We start from the raw sequence: 17,723 nt of genomic DNA on the forward strand, positions 1-17,723 counted from the left end.
TGAGATATTTAATCAAAACAAGGCAATGAATTGCAAGACATACATGTACATGTAGTACATTTAGGGGTTGATCAAATGAATAGAAAGTGAAATCCAACCACACATCCATTTATAAATAAACAATATCCACAGAGATACATGTGTATGTCTCTACTGTATGTAATTTTATCAGCAAAATGCAAATGTTGATATTTTAAAAATTGCAATACATTGTACTTTAATATATATATATGTATATTAACAATGCAAAAAAAAAAAAAAAAAATGTTAGAATAGAAGTTATCACCCAGTTAGTAAAATCGTATAAGATACCGTGAAAAAAACCTAACAAGTGTTATTTGTTGTATGCCTAACAAGTAGCAAATTTCTTTTTTTAGACAAATTTTCCCCATTACCTCATGATCAACGTCATTCAGACTATCCCTTGACTTTACATATGAAAAGAAATATGATCACATAACTCCGAAAAAACATTTAGACCTTCCTATAAAATTTGACCAATTGAATATCGAGATATATAAAGAGAGTTGGAATATACCTTTTACTGTGAGATTTGAGTTTCCAATTTGTGTCGGTAGACGAAATAATAATGATTGACATACTTGGGTAGGATTACTACATGTACGGATAATCCTGACAAAAAAAGTAGTGGTGTTATACACCATTGTGTAGATAAATCAATTTAGATTTATAACATAACTTTTTAGTGGGGTTGACAACTGATAAATCAACATAGAACAGAATTTTATGAACGGCTGACATTTTTCAAAAATGTGAGTTAAGTACCTTGTGAATTGACCCTGAATTGAATTGAAACAAAAATACATAGTTAAAAAAAATCTTTTTGAGGATATCAATCCAGGAAACTCCTGAGGAAAGTGAATTGAAATTATGTTTACTAGAAGTTGCACAGCCTAGTAATAAGCAAACAGATGTAATAAAAATTAGTTTTTACTTCAGGGTTAAATAACTGTTTATTCTTTGTGGCATGACCCTCTATTTTTCTTCCATTAAATCACAATTTCACATTTATATTACATACATTTGTATGTGTACATGCATGCATGATACATGTACTAATATGATTTTTTTTAAGTATAATATATATAGGGTTATATAATTTATATAAAGGATAAAAGAGGGATGAAATATACCAGAGGGACAGTCATACTCATAAATTGAAAATAAACTGCCAACGCCATTGATAAAAATGAAAAAGACAGACAGACAAACAATAGTAAACATGACACAACATAGAAAACTAAAGAATAAACAACACGAACCCCACCAAAAACTAAGGGTGATCTCAGGTGCTCTGGAAGGGTAAGCAGATCCTGTTCCACATGTGGCACCCTTCATGTTGCTTATGTGATTACAAATCCAGTTAATAGTCTAATTCGGTAGGTCACATTCATGAAAGGGAAGGGGACGTAAGGAACATACATGTATCTGATATCATTTGAGAAACGGTTATTCCATAATGGTCAACCAATTCGTGATGGCGTCCGTAAAATTTACAAAATTTGCAAAATTGTCACAATAGACCAGTTTCACATAAGCTACTTATCAACGTAAATTTATGCGCGTTTGAGTTTAAATCTCATGATAATTAAAGATATCATACGTGACAGGGGGCTACTGATATTTAACAACACAATAATAAATCAACCAATTGTTAAACAACATCTCTGTCTCTTGTGGTGTATGCTGGAGATTATTTAATTTTAAGATATTGATAGATTATCGTTTATTTTATATATTAAGAATAAAAATAGTTTGACTGTCTATATGGAGAATAACATAAACATGATAAATTTTAAATAAAAAGATCAAGTATGATTGCAACCGAGACAACTATCCACCAGAACAACCAGAGACATAGATGTCTCTGCCAGAACTAAATGGCAGATGAAAGCAGCCATATGTTACCATACAGCCCCTCGACAATGTGAAAATCTATACTGAACATGACTCTCTAAATGGGCCGGACACAATATAAAGCCAGGCAGCATATCAGATCATATATAACTAGTACTACAACCAACAACACAGCAGTAGTCTGTTTTAAAATCTTTTAATGTGTCAATTTATAATAATTAAAGTTGTCTGGTCAAGATAAATTTTATATTTTGATTCAAATGATGCTGAGGCTAGCTCATGTTGCTTGGAAATGTAAACACAAACACTCAATCAGATGCTTGTTTTTCCAAGTCTTAATGGTCTTACAACCGTTAAACCCCAGTTGATAAACCCTCGAGAATTATTGAGTGATTTCATAGTTTTGTTAATAAGATTAGACATGCTCAGTTTAATGTGAAACTGGTGTATTGGAAAGCTGTAATCATCTCTTTTGTCCTAAAGTTTTCCTTTTCAACCGACCCTCATTGTCAATTTCTAGATCATAGATGTAAGTCAAGATATGAGGCCGACTTAACTGTATCTGATAATATAGGGTTATATTATATATAGGATAATATATATATGGTTATATTATATATAGGATAATATATATATGGCTATATTATATGTAGTATAATATAGGGTTAAATGTTATAATTTATATAAAGGATAATATAGGGTTATATTATATATAGGATAATATAGGGTTATATTATATAGGATAATAATATAGGGTTATATTATATATAGGATAATATAGGGTTATATTATATAGGATAATAATATAGGGTTATATTATATAGGATAATAATATAGGGTTATATTATATATAGAATAATATAGGGTTATTGCATGAATATTGGGGAATATTGTCCCGAGTAGAATTTTATATTGCATGAGCTTGAGAATGCAATATACATGTATGTTCTATGATGGACAATAGTCCCCAATATTCATGCAATACTGTGGATTAATTTATTTTCGTGGATACCAATTTTCGTGGATTCATGGAAACTTACATATTCGTGGATATTTAATTTCGTGGTTGTACCGAAGTCTGCATACAAGCCTTTGTAAAATTTGTCATTCGTTGAACATCTTATTTCGTGGTTTGCCTGTACCAACGAAATCCACGAAAATTGGTATCCCACGAATAATAATGAATCCACAGTAACCCTTTTATTGTATAGCAATATAGTATTTGAAAGTAAAAATTGGTTTAAACAAAAATTTTGTCGTTGATGACATCATGAACTTTGAAGACTTATTGTACTAGCTATATATAGACTCTCCTGACCAGTGCTCGATAATTTAACACTGGTTTTTACTGTTTACCGACATAATCATGCAAACCAATTCATGACCTTTTGTTTGATCAAAGTTGACCTTATTTGAAATAAAAAGACCTGATAGGTTGTTTAATTCCTATTATGACGTCACCTTGGGGCATGCTTGATTCACATGCTAAAAATATTCCAAATTTGAATATAACTTGACCAGTTCTCGATAATGTTAAAAAAACTTCAGAATAAAAATAAAATAAGAACTATGATGTCTATTTGATAAAATGAACATTTTACTGGTAATTGGCGTAAATTTTTTTACTGAAATGGTAATATATTCACAATTTAAATTTGATCTAAATATGTTGTTTGGACAACTATTTTTTCCGTAAAAAATGTTCATAGTTCATTATTCGTGACCGTCACACTGCACACACACATTGCAGTCCCACGGCTCATCAGTGACATATGCAACACCCAAACTGGAATATATACATAAATGGACAAGCAAGTTTACCCAAAACATGTTGTGTTTTAATGGCTGCGGTCATTTGAAAATATGAAGGGGCTCTAGGGGGACAAAACATGATGATACAAACGCCCTGGATTGAATTTTACTGTAGGAATCACATCATTTTTATTGTAAATGAATTTATAATTGATCCATGTTATTTCAAACTAATAAATATTTAATTAAAGTTTTTTTTAAACCAGATTCCAAGAGCAATCTTTTCAATTTCGATTCACCACTGTTGATTTATCGTCTGCTATTAATTTCCAGTTAAGTTATAATTAAGATCATGCATACCTGCAAACTTTTTAAAATGCCCATGGGGGTTTTGCGTGCAAGATGGCTGTCAGTAAGTCCTAAAATAACTTCAAGGGGGCCTGTAAATACATTTTAATGTTGTTTTTTGGCTTCTTCATACTTTAATAAGCCTAAATTCATTGGAAAAATTACTTGTTTTGTTTATATTGTGGACAAAATTGCTCTTTCAAAATTTCAATTTGGGAGCCTCCATGGGGGAAATCCCCCGCAAATAGTGACAGTTGGCAGGTATGATCATGTGAAATGTACAGTTCATGTAAAGCCCCTTTTATGGTATAAAAACAACAAAAAAAAATAATTCAAAAGGTAAAAATCCTTTCTGTAGCATGTTATCGAGCACTGGTCAGGGGAGTCTAGTGCAATATTATTGCATGCTCACGTTTGGTTACTTTCTGAAATATCATATTGCTATGCAATAATACATGTATCGGGTTTTATTATATATAGGATTACATAGATGATAGGGTTATATTATATATAGGGATAGTAGATCTGTCATGGACACAAAACATCTCTGAAGTGCCTGTGCTAGGACAATTTTTCACTAAGGCCAGGGAGATATTATTTTATAGTTTACAAATGTGATATTCTGTCCCGTGAATGAAATTTCGCAGATGAACTTTGAAATATAATTCAAACAGACCTGAGACTTCTATAACACATGTGTTATAGTAGTATCAGAGCAGACACAATTTCATGGGACACTTTTTTGGCTTACACCTATGCATGCCAGAGTGAGAACACAACAAATACATGGATGCAATATGCCAATAATAAAACTTGTGTGACTGTGAGCATGTGTGAGTTCATGTTTACTAACTAGTATTAAATCTTAAATCTAATTACATATTCTTTCGCATGCACAACAGAATTATTTAAATTTCGCTGTTCAACTCCTATATCTATTTCAAGGACGTTTAGTTATAAATCCTGCGTCTGAACGAATATTCCTTTACTAAGGCGTCCTCAGCAACACAAATTCCGCCATGTTGGATGTTCGAATAATCTCTAAAACTTAACGAGGGATAAATATATCATTATATTAAATCAGAACATAGTTATTTTATTTCGAAACAATTAATTTACTTTTGAATTGAGATGGACCAGTTGAATTAGAAATACATAAGGATATTGATCGTTTTTTGGTTGAAGGTTATTTGAGGATCAAAACAACATGGCAGCGAAAACATCAGGAAATCTGTCATCACTAAAACAACGAAATAAATCGACTACAGGTAGAAATCTGACAAGTTCTCTTGGGGCCACACCAAGGGCCCGTCTCCCACAGATCTACGATCTATCATATACTCGCTCAAAGGGCTGGTATGACATATGTGAGTGAACGAGACCTTCCAAATTTGTACATGTCATGTGTACAAGATCAGTACAAAACTATACTACTGTCAATTTGAATATATAGTACTAGTAGTTAGGCATGCCTGGTTTATAGTTTAACTTTTACTAACAAAACTGAAATTCTACAAGTGAATCAATACCAGGGCTCACGCTAGCAGGCTTTCTCATCCGTCACTTTGCTTTGCCCGAACGTCAAAAGTAAATAGGGCTCTTCACGGTTAGTTCGGCCATGATGGATAGGGGGCAGATTTTCTAAATGGTGTGAAAAATACGGGAAAACATCAAGGATCTCCATGACCTGTTTAACGATGACGGTCCGCCATCATTCAAATGTCTTGCACCATCGTTAAATTGTCTTCCGCCATCGTTCAAAACTGTTATCGTTTTTAAAGGCAGTGCTTTAAGGCCTGACTTTCAAGTCATGAGGTACATCTTTTCATATGCAACGTCCAACAAATCTATGTAGGGGGTCATTTGGCCAGAAATAGCTCCAGAAATGTTCAATTTGCTCCTCTCCTTTTTATAGTATGATATGGTTTTTGTTTCTTTCATTTACATTGGGAAATAAAGAAACGATCAGTGTGTATTGTTCGTTTTAAAAAACTTGTTATTAATGTGTATTTTGCATTATAAGCAGTCAACCTGATTACAAACTATCATTATTTGTATTCCGTGTGGAAAGAGGTTGGGTCAATTTCGAGTGTTATCTGACATCTAAAGATTTTTTAATCAGTTCAAAAGTTGATATAACAATGAAAGGTCGACTGAACATGATTAATATTGCATTTTCTATAATTCAAAGCGGAATTCGGTTTATGAACGAGAAACCGTAAGCGTTTTCAATTTCGTTAGTTATGTATGTTGTCTACCTATTATTCTGGTTCCCGCTACTACGTTCCGGGCATTAGCTATTTGATATATGTGTTACATTACGATCGGGTACCAGTCAATCTATGCGTGTATGTGTATATGACTCAGTTGACAAGAGCAGTACGTTCTACGTTGATGTTGGGAGAATTTTGATTAAACTCTAAATGCTCATAGAATAAGAAATATAATCTAAACTGAATTTACCTCCTTCTGAATAATTTATTGCAATATAAATCCCTTTTGACAAGAGAAATCTGACTTTTGTAAGAAATGTTTTGTTCACGTGTGCAAAGGTAATCTTCTTCTTCTCTGGATCTTTACACCCTTTACACCTAATCACGTGTGGCGGCCATATTGGTTTGTTTACATATTTGTGAAGAAGCCTCTAGAACTATGACCTAATCATAAATAGTCTTCCGAAAACATAAACTTTATGCAATACTATTTTATCAATCATGATTATTTTCATAAATTTAAATTTGATTATTTAAAGAAATAAAATTATAACAATTACGATTTTAGATTAGAGATTCTACACAGACATGCTTTGATCTATTTATAGCCAAATTAGTTTACCTGTGTGAAAATGTAAAAATGGATATTAATTTGTTTTATACTAAACAAGTAAAGACAAACTATGGATGGAAAATAATAATTCACATAAATATTTCAGGACATTTGATTTATTTTAATAAATATAGGATTTAAAAACTGCAAGTGCAAACAAATTTAATCATTACATAATCAGCTGATAATTTTTTTACATCGTGGTGATGTAACTGATAAAAATCACTCCATCAATCCTCCAGCCCTTTCACATATTAAGCAATAGATCTACTTATTATTATAGAATATTCAATGAATATACATTCATCGTCTAATTGAATTTATCGGGTAATCGGATATTTTTAGCTGATATTTTGGGTATCCGATTGGGTATCCGATCTACTGTCATGACTGTACTACCATAAAGATAATAAATAGTATTTTTTTCCACTAATTTATTGACATAATACTTGTTGTAACATTATATTTTTGTATGCTATTAAATCATTTAAAGGACAATGTACTATTTTTTTTTCACAAAGACCAACAAACAGGTTGTGACCCCCCCCCCCCCCCCCCCCCATTATGAGTGGTGTCCCTTAAATGAGGGACTGTGCCTAAAACAAGGGGTCATTTTAATGTTGAAAAAAAAAGAAAGAAAATTTTAAAGATTTTAAACTCAAAAGTGGGAAAATTCATTATATTTGGAACAACTTTTCTAAATAAGGGGTCAAATTAATAAAGACGATTATATATAAGTTTAGAAACATCACAAAATTCTTTTGACATGTTTAAATTTTTGACAATACTTAATAGATGCATAGTTCTTGGGGAAACGTTTCATCAAATAATATGAATGTAAAGGTGCTAATTTTTTACAGTGGGTTGTAATGTTCTTCGAATGAGGGTTACCCCTCATTTGGAGTGTTGTTCCCAACCTGTTAAAGGTCCATCTTTGTGCATAATTCAAAATTGGAAATTTGAACAAGCATCTAATATTCTTACACAAATAAACAAACCCTGGTCTGCTAGCTACATGTTCATCTTTTCTACCGATTTAATTACTAGAATCATGCAAACAGACTTAAGAAAATGGCATGTAAGTTCATTATACAAATATGAAACTTTTTCTAGACAATCCAGATGGTGCAAAATACTTAGCTAAAAATTGTAATGTTTAAAATTGTTGTTGCGCACTAAAAAAAACATGGGAACTTTCAAAAGTTGGCGGGTATCTATGTAACAAGTCTTACTATCTTTATGTCCCATTTATGGGCATTATGTTTTCTGGTCTGTCCGTCTGTCCTGCTTCAGGTTAAAGTTTATGGTCGAGGTAGTTTTTTATGAAGTTGAAATCCAATCAACTTGAAACTAAGTACACATGTGTTCCTTATGATATGATCTCTCTAATTTTACTGCCAAATTAAAGATTTTACCTAATTTTCACAGTCCACTGAACATAAAAAATGATTGTCCGGATGGGAAATCCATGTACTTATATGACACATTCTTGTTTGAAGAAAAAAAAAAACATCATAACGATAATGGAACAAAGCAGCCTGTGTTAGTGGGGCTTCTTTTATGGTAATTCAAGTTACCTTTTATTCACCTTCTTCCACATCAGAGCTATCAGCTCTTGGATTTGTACCTGTTAAGAGTCGTATACTAAATTTTATGTTTATATAAATAAATTGTATTAGATTGGCGTTGCATCATTTTCTTCTATTGTCATGATTGTCTTAATTGCAAATATGGGAAGTGGTTAAAATGCTAATGAGACAGATATTATAAATGACCACCAGATGTCATTGTTTTCTTAATTAAAAACTCCTCTTTCATTCATACCAGTAAATTACTTTGTCATGTTTATACTGAAAAATAATTTTGCTTGGAGTTAGAAAAAATATGGTCATCAAAAGAGTTGACATGTTACTATGTACATTTACCATTATGTTACTTGATGTTCTTGCAATACACACAGTACGGTGACTAGTCAATCTTTGTGAACTACTTTTCATAGGATGGGAGTCATTGAATATGCGTATATAATCAATAATTAAAAATAGTCTACTTATGTTAATAAGGAAAAGTTCTTTTATGTCTTAAAAGAGGGATGAAAGATACCAAAGGGACAGTCAAACTCATAAATCTAAAACAAGCTGACAACACCATGGCTAAAAATGAAAAAGACAAACAAACAACAGCACACACGACACAACATAGAAAACTAAAGGATAAACAACACGAACCCCACCAAAAAACTAGGGGTGATCTCAGGTGCTCCGGAAGCATTTCATGGCAAGGTACAGAAAATATACTGAAACAGTAGACTATGGGTGACTATAGGTGAACTAGGTACAAGAGAACTCTTAATCTTAAATACTACAAACCACCTCTGTACTATGGAAGATAATGATATAACTGGACTAGAAATACACACAACCTGTAATTAACTGCCTTTACAGCGCTTTCGTGCTTTGATTATAGCCCTATGCCATTTTTTTAGCAATAATAATCAAATGCATGTAATTGCATAACCCTCAGGCTTTTTTTATTTTATAATCCAATATAGTTCTAATGCTGAGGGATATCCGGATTAAGATCGCTAATCACTTGTACCTGAGCTTGTACAGGTAGATCAACAAACCAGACTGGAGAATATTATCTGAAGATAGTTGATTCATTTGTCGAATTATTCAACTAAGTTTCCGCAAATGCCTATGATAATTTAGATAAAATAAATAAATTAATAATCCAGACTGAGTTACAAAGAAAACAGTTTAACAAGTCGAACACATGCTCTTATTTTGACTTACGCAATCAGCATCCCCCTTTTTTAAGTACAAAATAAGACGTAAAACAGTAATTATTATTTCATCGCAAATAGCTCGAGTACTTCTGTATTGTAACGATAATATAAAATTACTTTAAAAGTTAAAAAGTAAAAAATTAATATTTCCTGTAAAGAAATATTGTATCGTTATTCCGAATTCATTTCGTAATTTACAATCAAATTGATACATCCGCGTTTCCGGTTTCTATTCAGACTCGAAAGATGCATGTTGCATAGCATCAATTTGCTAGCTAAAGTCATTAAAAACCTTTTCATTTGTCAACCTTTGCTTTACAAATCTCTTTAACCTTTTACATAATCTGTATGAATCGTTTTGTTGTTGCTGCAAATCAGCCATACCGATGTACCGGTAATGGGTTTATGACTTCTGAATTTGACAGTGTCTGTGAAAAATAAGCTCCCCATGATTTTTAACTCCCATAACAATTACCAAATGTAGCAAGAAAACTACACGGGGACCTTCATGACAGCTTTTGGTCATTCTCGACTAAGGGGAGGGGGTTGGTGGGTGGGACCATGAAGGCTTGGCCTTTGAATGTTTATAAACAGCAATTATTGAAAATATTTATACATCTATTTATAATGAAAATTCAAATAAATATAATTTAAATAAGCAATATATAAATATATATAATATGTAGAGGGATATAGATGGAGTCTACATGCATGACATGGTCTAGAATAGAATTTGACAACTCCTTTAAAAATTATTTATTAGTCTTAGCTATTTATGCAATAGTTTACTAACAAATATTTACATACAGTCATGTATGCATGCTTTTTTTCATTATTAGATATTTTTTTTTATTAAAAAAGATTAATTGCACAAAAAGTTCCATTAAAATTGATTAATCTGGTTGTTCTTGTTTTAAAGCACTTCTGGTGGCCTGGAATGCTAAGTAGATGTCATGGGTTTGAATCCATGGCTTGGTCAAACCAAAGACTTGAAAACTGATATTTGCTCCATAATGACGCCTTTTAACGCCACCCCCTTTACTCCATAATGACGCCTTTTGACGCCTGTGTAGTACCTCAGTTGAAACGCTTTGACCTCGAAATGTCTGCATCAGACTTAACAAAATTTGTATCAAATATGAAAAGGATATTCATGGGAATATCTTGACTGGAATTTCATTGATGAAATATTTGTTTTCCCAATGCATTGATACTTTAAACCTGATGATTTTTATTTTAATGAAAAAATCCTATGCGAATCAAGTGTGTAAAAAAAAAATGTCCATGGAGGAAAGGGTTAAGCATGTCACATTGTGGTCCAAAGAAGTAGTTTGAAGTTTAGTTGGATGATCAGAATATAGTGTCTAGTGGTAGGGCCAGGTGTCATGTCAGGTGAAGGATCTGACTTGTAGCATGTTGGTCTTAGTCAAATAAGGGTTTCTGTTCATAACACTTCAACATGTCCTTGTGTGGACAGATGTATTTGCATTTACATGTAAAAGAAAATGTATGTGAATATTTTGCTACTGGATGTATATTTTGTAAGGCAAATAACAATCAATCACTTAATGATATATGCATGTGATCATCATATAATTGCTATTTGGCATTAAACACCAATCCATTAGCATCAGTTTATTAAAGCAGCTCTATTTGTAATTAGCATGATCACTGTCACTTAATTACTCCACACACTTACTATGTACATGAACATGTAACATGTGTAAATATTAAGAGATGCAAGGTGCTTGTAAATTAAACAGTAATCAAACAACTAAATGTTCACAGACATTTAAATTTCATGAATTAAGAGGTATATATTTTGTCTTAACAATACCTAAGGGAGCATAATCATGTATAAAATGTATCAAGCTCTTGTTTGCTCTGAAACTCCTACATTATTGTCATACATATTTATTTCATACTACATCTTTTTTATTTCATATGTCATCTTAAATGTAGATTGACAGTGATATTGTTTGGCTCAAATAACAGCCGAAATTCGGCCTTTTCCCCTAGAGAAAATTCCCAATTACTGAAAAAAATGGCTTAAAATTCCTCCCAAAAAGTTTTACATTTTCCCCAAACAGTGATGGCATTGGTAGTAATGTTTGTAAATATCGTATTCATGTTATCATTTTGATATTAGAAAGCACTTTTGAGATCCGGTTTTCTGATCAGAATCATCATGGTGTTTGTAACACATGTAGTTTTCAATGCATTGTAAGTACCATCATTGCTTCTGTTTCTTTTCCCTCTCCGAAAGTATCTTTCAGGTTGAAAATGTCTGACAACCAAAATATACATGAAAAAACAGTGCAAAAAGACAGCAAAGGTCAGGAAAAAATCGGAGATGTGTTCAGAATAAAATATACAAATTTCCCAATTTCAATAAAAAATATGCATTTTTCCCAATAAAAAACGGTAGAGGTAGTTTTGAAAAAAGACAACAATATCACTGATTGAATAAAATTCAAAAGAACCATTAAAAGTGGGGATTATGCATATATACAAACATGACAAAAAGAAGATTATTTTGAAGATGTTGTATGATTGCCAATGAGACAATTATCGACAATAAACCAAATGACACAGAAATTAACAACTACAGGTCACCGTATACGTAAGGCCTTCAACAATGAAAAAGGCCATAAAGCATATAATAAAAGGTGAGATAAAAATTCATAGGATATAGAAACAAAACCAATCTTTCAACAATACAATACAATATTTTATTTTCCAAATTAAAGGGCCCAATGAGAGCATAACATTAATAACAACATGACACAAACATTAGAGTGGAGGAACACCAAATACATGTATACACAATGCACATTATACCTGTACATGTACATTAAATAGATATTTATCACAGAAATATAAACGTGAAAAATTTGTATAACTTAACTATTAATTTTCCATTTATATTTCCAGATGACTCGAGTACTACACAGTTTACATCACTGAAGTCCAAACCTGAAGAGAACAACAGAAGCAGCACTGGGTCGTTTGTCATACTAGGCCTTATATTTCTGACATCGATCGTAGCTTTAGGGATAGTTTATCTAAACTTCCCTAAGGTTGTAGAGTGAGTATTTGTGGCTGACAGTCCCTTGTAAATAGTGGTATAATTATCAGGACTGTCTTCCAAGGTTTGTATCACATGGTTATCACACAATTTTACACAAACTTGATGCTAGCAAGTTACCTTGCTATCTCAGAGGTAGTATTTAATGCTTTGAAATAACACATTGTGAAAATATACAGTTCTACATCTTGATAGTTCCATAAATTGAAGGTACTAATGTTTGCATATGATATTATTTCCTGAATTTTTTATCAATCTACAAATTGAAAACACAATATTTTGAACAATACAAATAACTTGAAATTAAAAAAAAAACCAAACAGTGCAGAAAAGGAACTAGCATGACTAGTATATACTAAGTTATTGTGTATTTACATTGAAAAATATACATTTCTACATGTATGTGAAATTTTAACTTTTGACTAGAGAGATGTAAGTTTTGTCAATTGTATTTAAACGTGTATGTATATTTCAGATCAGAAAAGCAGCATATAAAATTACCTAGAGATATAGAGGACGCTAAGCGATTAGGAAATGTTTTATCTAGATATAAAGATAAATTTTATATACAGGTGTTAGGAGCTTATTTTATAACATATATATTGTATCCTTTTACCTATCATGCAAAGTTATATATTGAAGATAATTGATAAAACAAAAGTCAACAGTCCCCTTTCGTTCACAAAATCTAAAACCCATAGTTTGATCTATTTGTATTGCTCATTGTTGTTATTTCGATCCAGTATTCTGCAAAAGACCTCAGGGTTAAAAGAAAAAAATAAAAGATGAGCCTGATTCAAGATCTGTTTTTTCCTGAATTGACTGTGTTTGTTGATACATCAATAGTAAAAGAATATCACCAATAAGCAACAAACATAATGATTAATATGATTATCATGATTATACAATGTATCAATAACTAAGAACAAAAACAATAATTTTTGTACGAAAAATGTGGAAAAATGAGTTATTGTCAATAGCTATCTTACAGAGGTGTTGTAGGTGGGCATGACTTAAGACTATATTTGGTGAGTGACTATTGCATAAATATATATGTATTATATAGTTAACGCAATTTGACTGCTCTGCATAAATACATATGTAGTCAACAAAATTGAACTACTGAAATGGGTAGTGTATTATAGCTTTTATACACTCATCAGAATAATTGGAACTCCGTCTGATATATATGAAGATATGGTATGAGTTTAAATGAGACAACTCTCCATCCAGGTCATAATGTATAAAAAGTTAACAATTATAGGTCAAAGTACAGTCTTCAACAAAGAGCCATTGCTCACACAGTATAATATGTTTAAGTTGTAACAATATTTTTCTCTGTTTTAATTGTAATTTAAAATAGACATGTTTTAATTGTAAATTAAGATAAAAAAAAATAATAAACATGTAATTGTAATTTAAAATAAACATGTTGTAATTTAATTTAAATAGACATTTTGTAATTGTAATATAAATAGACATGTTGTAATTGTAATTAAAAATAAACATGTTGTAATTGTAATTTAATATAAACAACTCCTTAACTACTACCAGTTTACAATCATTTGCTATACCAGGATCTATATTTCTCAGTATACTCTCGGGATTCCTCTTCCCATTTCCACTGGCATTATTTTTAGTATGTTTGGTAAGTATTCTTAATTTTAATTTATACGTACATTTTTACAACTATTAGGCAATATTATAGATTCTCAAAAACACAAATGAAACCTTGTCAAATTAAAGCATACAATATATATATATATATAAAAGAAGATGTCGTGTGATTGCCAATGAGACAACTCTTCAAAAGAGTCCAAATGACACAGAAATTAAATAGATATAGATCATCATATGGCTTTCAACAATGAACAAAGCCCATACTGCATAGTCAGCTATAAAAGGCCCTGAAATGACAAATGTACAAGTTAAAAAATTCAAACAAGAAATTTAGCAGCTTAATTCATATACAAAATAATGAACTTAATACAAACATGTTTGGTTGAGTCTCATAAACATGTTTAACACCGCCACAATTTTGCGCCTGTCCCAAGTCAGGAGCCTCTGGCCTTTGTTAAGTCTTGTATGATTTTTAATTTTAGTTTCTTGTGTATAATTCGGAGTTTAGTATGACATCCATTATCACTGTACCAGTGTACATTTTTAAGGGGCCAGCTGAAGGACGCCTACGGATGCGGGATTTCTCGCTACATTGAAGACCCATTGGTGGCCTTCGGCTGTTGTCTGCTCTATGGTTGTGTTGTTGTTGCTTTGACACATTCCCCATTTCCTTTCTCAATTTTATGTAACACAGCAACAAATGATATCCACTTAATTAGAGGTTCCTGACTTTGGGACAGGCATATACAGAATATGGCTGGGTCAAACTAATTTGAAAGTGTCAACCCTCCCCCTAATAAAATTTTATTTTGCAATAATCTTAATCGCATGCAAGTCAAAAATTAATGTCACCTAAAGTGAATCATTGAAAAAATGGGTTGAAAGTTGAACCGCATATGACATTTGTATAACAAATACAGAGATCTAGCTAGATAGATATAAGAAGATGTGGTATGAGTGCCAATGAGACAACTCTCTATCCAAGTCACAATTAGTCAAAGTAAACCATTAAAGGTCAACATGTGGTCTTCAACATGGTGCCTTCAAGTCTTGACTCCCACCAAACAGCAAGCTATAAAAGGCCCCAAAAAACATTTCAATGTGAAAACCAACAGTCTATTCTATATGAGAAACAAAAACACTTATGAACCGGTACCACATTAACAAACGACAACTACTGAACATCTTGATGCCTTGAATAACAGGAAAGGACCTATTACATATGACAAATTTTATATCCTCTGATGTCTAGACAAATATTCAAATGAACAAAGATCTAACAACCTTTATTTCTGTAAAAAGCCATGAGAAAGACAGCCACAATCGATGCTGAGACATTGGATCTTGACTTAATAGGACAGACTAGTAGCTATCTGCATTGGGTTTGACAAATGTATACAGATACCAGGGGATGGGTCAATCAAAAACCACAATTGAAAGAAAGACATCACTTTGGCAAAAAGTAAATTAAGCAGACAAAACTAAAAGTGCACAAAATTCTGAAACAGGTTAAATGTATGCTTCCATGACCGTCTTAAGAAGTAAAAATATGATTTCCATTAACACACTAAAAATTTTGATGTGTCAATATCGATAAACAAGTGTCCATACCTCTTGTTTTCAAAGTTTAAAAGAGTAAAGCCTACACATCAAGCATTTACATTCTAAACCAGTGAAAATTCTTATTGATATTATTGATATTATTGATATTAAATGAAAGCTTATAAATGTTTATGCTTTGTATTTGCAGTGTTCCGGGTTAGGAGCATCATTTTGTTATTCATTATCATATCTAGTAGGGAAACGATTAGTCATGAAATATATACCACAGAGAGTTACAGAATGGCAATCTCATGTAAGTACAAACCCATAACGTAGAAGAGACATTGGGGAGGATAACTGAATGGCCATCTCATGTAAGTAAAAGCACATACAGTATATATTAAAGGGATAATTCGCGAATTTTTACTTATCAGCTAATTATGTCCATAATACCATAAAAAACATATTCACCAAGTTTTATCTGGATATGAACAGCAATAAAGGAGAAAATTAAGAATTAATAATTTTATTTCTTCGAACTTCCTGACTTATGTGACGTAGTTTAAGTCTTTAAGCATGCCGGGAGTGAAAATAATCTCATTTTAAATCTTAATCGTTAATCATCTTATAACGCTATTTAAAGCGCATAGACGACGTTTGGTGTAGCTATTAACCAACTAATAATTAAGATGGAACAGCGCTCAGCTTGAAAGTAGAATGTACGATTTATATTTTATTTTTTTCTGAAATGATTATAGTGATACAAGTAAATCATATAAAATATTTTTTTATGATTTTTTTTTCCGACGGATATTTTGAACTAACATGTATAACTGGCAGTGTTTTAAAAATGCATGTTTGTACTTTTTACCTTTTACGTCAGGCTAGTAAATATGTGCTGCTAGTACATTTGTAGTGTGCAAATACGGCCCCGCAAATACAATGTGTATTGTACTTTGACACATAGTGACTACCTGTTGAATGCGTGGTTAAATTCAAGTTAATTAAAAGATTAGCATTTTGTATCTTTTGATCTTTACTCAGTGAATCTCAGTGAATTTAAGCCGTCACGGTTCACTTTTCTAGGTGTGAACAACATTTCGTATGAATGATAAACGGGGGAATCTTAATGTTTTCCATGAGCTCAGTTTAATTAAATATATTATTGACGCTGAATATTTTTTGTTAAAAAAAAAGAAATACTGAATTTATTTAATTGAATAAATTTATAAATAATGAAGTCCTTATGAACACGAGTAAATGAATTAAAAATTCTAAATAAGAATCGGTGACCTTGAATTTTTTTAAATAGATAGTAATTACCAATTGCAGTTATATAAGTGGGTCGTTCAAAGCGATCTTCTTTTTTTTTTTTTTTTTTTTTTAAATATTCAGGAAGTAATGTCCTTATCAAAATAATTTAATTCTCACCACGTACTAATTCTTCAGCTATTTGAACGAAAATATCAAAAATGTTGACAGAAAATTTAAAGGTCAGCTTTGTCTTACTGGAAGGGAGGGAGAGCTCCAGACGTACTTATTAACACACAAAGCAGGCTTATGGCTTATCGTCAGTTTGTGTGCTGGGTCAGGAAAGGTCAACCACTTGGCAAGAAACACAGAATAATCCTACCGGCTTGTGTAGTAAACATAATTAGAAAAGAGTTTCCATCGTTGGATGGGGTAAACGAATGATTCAAAGAATGTGAAAGTGACACTTCAGACTGAATAGTTCTAAAATCATTTAAACGATTTACCAATACAATTTTTCACCGAATGTTTCAGATTCATTTCATTATTTGTGTATTAATAAACCTATTTATGAATTATTTCACTTTGAGGTCTAATTTTATAGATTGCATGTTGTATTAACATGAAGGT

General features: G+C 31.7%; 2 protein-coding genes across 5 annotated transcripts in view; one reads left to right on the plus strand and one right to left on the minus strand.

The window, feature by feature from the left end:
• LOC143083303 (polyglutamylase complex subunit TTLL1-like) overlaps window positions 1–5,019 on the minus strand; it is a 39,849-nt gene extending 34,830 nt beyond the window's left edge. For both annotated transcript variants that reach the window (XM_076259569.1, XM_076259568.1), the window contains exon 1: window positions 4,858–5,019. The gene's annotated coding sequence lies outside the window, so the exon portion shown is untranslated. The remainder of the gene's footprint in view (window positions 1–4,857) is intronic.
• LOC143083306 (transmembrane protein 41B-like) overlaps window positions 1–17,723 on the plus strand; it is a 36,931-nt gene that overhangs the window by 3,895 nt on the left and 15,313 nt on the right. The window contains exons 1-5 of one of the 3 annotated variants that reach the window (XM_076259574.1): window positions 5,131–5,246; window positions 12,527–12,680; window positions 13,156–13,284; window positions 14,235–14,328; window positions 16,051–16,155. In XM_076259574.1, coding sequence (XP_076115689.1) covers window positions 5,186–5,246; window positions 12,527–12,680; window positions 13,156–13,284; window positions 14,235–14,328; window positions 16,051–16,155 — 543 coding nt within the window. In that variant the 5' untranslated portion in view covers window positions 5,131–5,185. Of the gene's footprint in view, window positions 1–5,130; window positions 5,346–12,526; window positions 12,681–13,155; window positions 13,285–14,234; window positions 14,329–16,050; window positions 16,156–17,723 lie in introns of those variants that run through there. The other 2 variants (XM_076259573.1, XM_076259572.1) reach the window with 2 other exon arrangements.

This window comes from Mytilus galloprovincialis, chromosome 7, assembly GCF_965363235.1.
Source record: "Mytilus galloprovincialis chromosome 7, xbMytGall1.hap1.1, whole genome shotgun sequence".
Lineage (NCBI taxonomy): Eukaryota > Metazoa > Mollusca > Bivalvia > Mytilida > Mytilidae > Mytilus > Mytilus galloprovincialis.